The 7,204-nt window shown below is 33.0% G+C and overlaps 1 protein-coding gene and 1 long non-coding RNA gene across 2 annotated transcripts; both read left to right on the top strand.

The window, feature by feature from the left end:
* The first annotated feature begins 292 nt into the window (after nt 1–292).
* Nucleotides 293–866, top strand: LOC143605543 (uncharacterized). Its single transcript, XR_013148562.1, has 3 exons — nt 293–450; nt 546–611; nt 735–866. It is a non-coding gene; the product is annotated as an uncharacterized LOC143605543 (long non-coding RNA).
* A 1,076-nt stretch (nt 867–1,942) lies between these two features.
* On the top strand, nt 1,943–7,204 carry LOC143605544 (translocase of chloroplast 34-like). Its single transcript, XM_077081621.1, has 8 exons — nt 1,943–1,963; nt 2,755–2,846; nt 4,289–4,396; nt 4,490–4,614; nt 5,322–5,586; nt 6,041–6,109; nt 6,192–6,353; nt 6,947–7,204. Exons 2-8 carry the CDS (start codon nt 2,760–2,762, stop codon nt 7,022–7,024), a joined length of 894 nt encoding a protein of 297 aa, XP_076937736.1. The 5' UTR covers nt 1,943–1,963; nt 2,755–2,759; the 3' UTR covers nt 7,025–7,204.

The following is a 7,204-nucleotide window of genomic DNA, read 5'->3' on the forward strand; positions in this document are numbered from 1 at the left end:
AGCTTTGTCAACATCACCCACCACATTTTCACACATGAACCTTTGAATTTAATCAAAAACCCAGACCTGAGCAGCAAACACTTGCTTTAACCGCGAACTCAATTTAGAGATCCTTTGTCACCGAGAACCTAAATCATGTCGAGAACTGTGCTTTCTCGAAAACCCAAGTTGACTTGACCTGCTTGTTGCAGAGTGAGTCTCCGGTCAAAGTTGTGGTGCCAGCTGGCGGTTCGTCAAGCCCACGTGTTCGTTGGTCTTTGTCTCAGATGCTTCTTGAAGAGAACAATGAACAGGCGGAAGTTAGCGAGTGGGGTAATGCGGAGCAACCGCCTTTGTTGGTGTACCAAAAAGAGTCACCGAAAGGGTTCAAACGGCTCTTGAAGTTTGCTAGAAAAAGTAAAGCCGAGTCAGCATTGTTGGAAGCAGAAGATGATGGTGCAGAATCTAAAGGTAACAATAACTGTTCTCAACATTTAAGAAAGATGTAATATTATGATCATATTATATTCCTTATGCTTGTACACTGAGTATTATTATTCATGCAGTTACATCACAGAATCATCTGAAAGTACCTGAGAATCATGTCTCTGCTTCCCTGAATTCGAAAAAAGGTAAGGTTTCTGTAATTGTTATAAACGGGTCAAAACTGTTATGTTTTTTTTATCTAATAGGTCAAAATTACTAAATGGGTCAAACAACTCAAATTCATAAATTTGTGGTATGTATGTTTTCAGGAACAAGGTCATTCTTCTCTATTTCAGCATTTAGGGCGAGCAAGACAAATGAGAGCAAGCTTCCTTGACACCGAAAAGCTATAGAGTTGTAAAATATACATTGCTAGTTGTTATATGTAAATTTGTGCTGATCTATGCTACCTTTTTATATTTGTTAGAAATGTTGTTAATCACATATGGATTACGCTCTTCTCTTCCAATTTATCTATTTTTTGAATGCCGATTTCATTGAACAAAACCAAAAACGCTAACCAGAAGCTAGACAAATTATCAGTAGTCTTTAAATTACTCTTCCCATTAAGGTGTGGAAATTTGAATTATCAATAGTTTTTAATTTACTCTTCCAATTAAAAAGTTTGTGATTCTTTTACAATGCTAGCTCTTTCCATCTTTACACTAATGAAGGAAAACCCCCAAAAATTTTATGTATAGAAAGTATTGTTCTATGTTGTTAAAACTACAAAAAGTGAGATTATGGAACAAATCATCATTCCACATATACAATAATGATATTAATCATAGAAGAAATACCAACACTATTTTAACATCATTATTTGTTAATAGTCTAATTTAACTTTAGCTATGTAATAAGTGAAATTTTACTTGATATATATGTTTAGTCTAATTTAACTTAAAAAGTGACCAAAACTTTTTAAAAAAATTATTAAAATGCAATACAAAAACGTTGCCTATATACAAAACATTCTACAAACGTAATCGAAGCAAAATAAAGCAAGAGAATTCAAACCATCTCCAACATTGTGTGGCGGAAGCCGTGATGAAGAAAGACGTGCAAGCGAGAGAGGGATAGTGAAATATTTCTCTACAGGCGGGTACAAGCAAGGATTAAGACGAAGGAGTCTCGTCTTTCCGTTTGAGATGACCTTATAATGAGTATTTATATAAATATTCAGTTACAATATAATCAATGGATACTCCCTTTTTTTGTTACTTAATTTCCATACGATATTTCGTATACTATTTCAAAATAGAAGCCATTGCATTTTGAACTTATTTAATTTCACACCGTCTTCATAACCAAAAATATAATTGAAGACACACAAGAGGGACAATTTATGCAATTAGCCCAAAGTGCAAAAACCCTTGTCTCGCTAGTTGAATACAAAAAAGAAAACAGTAGCTGAAACCCACCCTCTTGCAATTTTGTTCATTAAACAAAATTTAGGGTTTCAGTTTACGTTCATCAAATTACTGCTAACAACAACAAGGTAAGATCTAAAACCATCGTTTCTTCTTATCAATTAAATTAAGAGTTATTTACATTAACTCTTTCGTTCCCGTAAACTTAATACTCGATAATAATACAGGATTTATCTTCAAAATTGCTTTAGTTTAGCTTATTGGTTAGTTACGTGTAGGATTTTATTTAATGGGTTTACATCTAGTTGGTTGTGTAACAGATTAGGTGAGAAATGCGGTTAGGATTTTGGATTTTAGTTCTGCTTCAAATTGGTTGAATGATAGTTTAATTGCTTCTGTTTGATGGAATTTACTTTGGATTATCTGTTTGTTGATATGCAGTCAATATCTGTCGGAACATCGGTACAGATAATATCGGCGATATTGACCGATAGTTCTTCCTTTGGTCTTTCTTCTTGTTGCTGCTATTAGTGTTTTAACTCTTAGTTGTCAATTGTTAGTGTTTAATCTTAGTGTTTTAAGTCTTAGTCAGTTCCTACTTGCTAGTACGGTTGTTAGTGTTTTATTAGTTAAGATAATTTGTTAATGGTAGGAGGAGAGTATATTGAATTGTTAGTGTTACATTGCTATATCTATATAAATAATGCATGATATTTAAACATAACGATATTCCAATGTGATAACCTCTATCTCATATATCGGCCCTTGATCGATATCCGGTTTTTTACCGCATTAACTGCATAGGATTGTTGTGTTGTTAATATGGTTAGAAATGTGAATGTGTTTCTGAATTTAGGTTTTGTTTATGTGAGTTGTTAGTTTAATTGGGTTGAGTTATTGATTAACTGTGTTCTTTTAGGTTCAATGGCTCGTGAATGGACTGGTATTCAGCAGTTTCCACTTGCTACACAGACCAAGTTGCTTGAAATACTGGGAACACTAAAGGAGAAGGTAATATTCAGTTTCTTAGTGTTCTTTATGTTCTTTGTTATTGCCTTGATAAAAAAAAATATAGGGTTTACGTAGATTTTGGTCTGTTTTCAGTACTTTTACAAGAACTCTAGTTAGTTTGCAGTGAAAATCGAAAAACTGAGTTCTATTACTTAAAAAATTAAGCATCCATTTGAATTTGCAACCTTTATTTTTCTTGAACTATTCAAATTTAATCTATAAAAGTGGCAGTTTCTACCCATTTACTTATAAATGAGTTGAATTTGGTATTTAGGTTTTATTTTCTTTCTAATGGGTCAAAGAGGTTAATCTAAAAGATTTAACTATAAAGAGTTTGGTTAACTGGTCAAACGAATTGCATGTCATGTGAAATGCACTAAAATGCATAAATGTGATTCTAGTTTTTCTAATCTTATTTAACACGTCATTTATTTGTAAATTTTAAAACAATGGATAGAAAAGTTTGTGGGTTGCCTCAACTGTTGACCCATTACCTGACCCGCTTGCCATTTTGCCACCTCTTTCAATTATTTGATTAACACTCTATGCATCTACAACTAGGGCCGTAAACTAACTGAACTGGTCAAACGAATTGCATGTCATGTGAAATGCACTAAAATGCATAAATGTGATTCTAGTTTTTCTAATCTTATTTAACACGTCATTTATTTGTAAATTTTAAAACAATGGATAGAAAAGTTTGTGGGTTGCCTCAACTGTTGACCCATTACCTGACCCGCTTGCCATTTTGCCACCTCTTTCAATTATTTGATTAACACTCTATGCATCTACAACTAGGGCCGTAAACTAACTGAACTGAACAAGGCCTTGTTCGTGTTCGTTTGCTATGCTTTTATTGGACGAACGGTGAACAATAGTTCTTCTTCGTGTTTGTTTGTTAAGGAAATGGAATTGCTCGTGTTCGTTTGTTAACTTTTCAAACGGGCCCAATCGAATATAGATGAAAAGAAACGAACTTACGCAAACATATAACATAAACAACCCTTACGATCATAAACACACATAAACAAAGGTTGGTGGTGAGCTAACTTAGTAAAACAATAAAAATTTAAAAATATCAAAATTTAAATGTTTGAATAATAAACTAAAAAGTTATAAACTATAAAATTCATTGATCATTTATTGAATGAACATAAATAAACAAACAAGAACAAACGTAAACGAACGAACATAAACGATTACATTACTGAACGTTCGAGAACATAAATGAACGAATGTGACCTTTGTTCATGATCGTTCATTTAATTAATCGAATGGAATTCCTTGTTCAGATTTGTTCGTTTGTTAAACGAACGAACAGTTGCTGAATGTTCGGTTCGTTTACAGCCCTATCTACAACCTTAACTTATTTGGTAAATGAAACTTTGCAATTTCATTAAACTTTACAGTTTGTTTGATTGCGTGGTTATGCTATATTGCAGTCAAGGGACAGTTTGACAATTCTTGTAATGGGGAAGGGTGGTGTCGGGAAATCTTCAACCGTGAACTCCATTCTCGGGGAACGTGTAGTTGCAGTCAGTGCATTTCAGGTATTTGTTAAAACTTCATACTTGTAGAATGATGATGTTCAAGTGAGTTTCAATCATTAACCTTTTGATTTGATAAATTTGTTTTTTTTGTAGTCAGATGTGCCACGACCCGTTATGGCTTCACGTGAACGGTCTGGGTTCACATTGAGCATCATTGACACACCTGGCATTGTTGAAGGTGGATATGTTAATGATCAGGCCCTGCAACTCATCAAAAGGTCTGTTTTTGAGTTTTTGTAAAAAAGGTCAACTTTTGTACGGGTTGAAACAGGCCAGATTGGATTCACCTTTGTTCGACTTTAATCTTTTAATAGTTCGTTAATGTTTCAAGTAAGATTGTTATAGTAATGATCTTATTGTTTGAATAAACAAGTTAGGTGTATGCATTAAAAATCAGGGGTGTGCACGAAACCGAAATAATCAAACCCAATAAAAAACCTGCGGTTTGGTTTTCTTTTATTTAAAAAACCGTTTTACGGTGTTGCTATTAGCGGCAACAACCAAAAAAACCAAACGGGAAAAAACCGGTTTTTAAGTATCTTAAAAGAATTTAGTAAATGGTCTCCAAAAATTTTAAGTTCAAATGTGAGATAACCATCTAATCAAGCTAATTAACAAAAAATGTTGGCACATAATTTCATGGCAGAATTTATCGTTATTGGTCATTTTTTTTCGGCCTGATATTTCAAGCATAAATGGTAAAAACTGAAACGAATCGAACCCATTGTGGAATCCGAAAACTGAAGAAACTGAAGCAAACGGTTTCCAAAAATTCAAAAACCGGTTATAAGGCTTTTACTTCATTAGTTCTCTATCACAAGCTTGATTGTAAAGTTTAATTTTCTTTTTATCTACATTGAGCATTCGGTACACCAATGGGATATTTTAATGATTTGTAATTTTGAGGTTGTTTGACTTTGAGCAGGTTTCTGTTGAACAAAACAATAGATGTGTTGTTATATGTTGACCGGTTGGATTCCTATAGAGTAGATAACTTGGACAAACAAATTGTTAAGGCAATAACTGAGAGTTTTGGCAAAGAAATATGGCGGAAGGCAGTTGTAGTGTTAACACATGCTCAACTTACACCACCTGATTGTCTTAGTTATGATGACTTTTTTGCAAGAAGATCAGAGGCTGTCCTTAAAGTTGTTGACTCTGGTGCCCGGTTGAAGAGACATGAACTTCAGGTACAAATTAGTTATAAATTTGTTAAATTTATTATTCCTGCTGAAATTGAAAAGGGATATTTTTTATGTTTTCAGTTGGACTGATTTTGTTTAAATAAAATGGTTTAGGAGGATTTAATAAGTAAGAATATTTTGGTTAACTTTTGACCCGTTTTGAGTGATTTGTATCTGTTTGTATTGTTATTCTAGCTTCATCGTGGATACAAGATGCTATATTTTTTGTTTTCATTGTTAAATTGCTGATGCGACCCTTAATTCATCTTTGTAATCCAAAAGTCATAGGTTTGACTTTGACTTTAGTTTGCAACCCTTAAATCGTTTTCTTCCTGAGGTTTTGTAATTACTGTGGGGAATATTAAATAACCCTGGTTTAAAACCTCATCTTGACTACATGAAGTCAAATTTTTATTTTTATTATTGTGTGCATTCTGAGTGTTGTGGGTGCTTTTTGTAGGATGATTCAATTCCTGTTGTGTTGGTTGAGAACAGCAGCAGATGTAGTAAAAATGACAACGGAGAAAAGGTTAGTTGTCATGTTTAATTCAAGCAACACACTTTTATGTTATATTTTTGCTTTTGTTTTATTTATTTTTGTGTTGCATTAGATTCTCCCGAATGGAACTGTTTGGATTCCCAAAGTAGTTGAAACCATCACAAAAGTTGCTACAAACGAAAGCCAAAGCATCTTGGTTGACCAAAAGCTGATTGATGGTCCCAACGCAAACGACAGAGGGAAAAAATTCATTCCTCTCATTTTAGGATTCCAGGTAAGCTATTAAACCTGTTTCTGTTTTCCTTAAGAGTCTTATATCCGGGTTAGGTTGGCCTGTAAACATTTTTTCCTCCAAATTTTCAATAAATTTATGTTTAATTGGTGTCGAATATGATTACAAAACCTATAGTTTCAATAATAGTTTAATTATTGAAAGGAGTAAGGTATATAAGGTGGACATGCAACTATTCAGTATGCATCAAATTCGTTTACACAATATGACTGAATACATATTGAATGCCGGATACCTTTAATTTTTTGATTGTTTGATAATTTTTACTTTAAGATAAGAAAATTAGGTAAGGGAATTTTTTGTTGTTTTCAAAACTTTAATGTTCATTTTTCTTGTATAAATGAAACTAGATACATATTTGGATGTTCTATAATGTAGTTTGAATAATTGGATGGTCTTAATTAAATTATTTAGGAGGGGTTTATGCAACTTTTACACACGTGACATGTTGCAACCATTTTTAGCTAATGTTTAACATGATTTTATTGGCTTTTCATTTTTCTTCTATAAGTTTGTTTTTATTTTTTCTGTATATTTGTCATTTGATTGCTGTACATGTCCGCATCTTTATGCAGTACTTTTTTGTTATCAAACAACTTCAAAAGTGGATCAAGAATGATATCGCTAAGGCGCCCAAGTCTTCATGGGAATGAGATCTTGTTGCTTGTTTTCAGTTAGACGTTTTTTTTATCTGTGAGTTAAGAGACGATTGTTCGTGGTGGTTTTAACTTGGAAAATAACATGGGTGTCGATTTAGACATTGTTTTGTTTGATTATGTAATTCCATGGTGTTTAACATGTTTTGTTCTAATATATCGTTTGTCTTGGCAACA

Source organism: Bidens hawaiensis, unplaced genomic scaffold (genome assembly GCF_021521415.1).
Source record: "Bidens hawaiensis isolate Kalapana, Puna unplaced genomic scaffold, B.hawaiensis_p1.1 tig00070097_1, whole genome shotgun sequence".
Classification (NCBI taxonomy): domain Eukaryota; kingdom Viridiplantae; phylum Streptophyta; class Magnoliopsida; order Asterales; family Asteraceae; genus Bidens; species Bidens hawaiensis.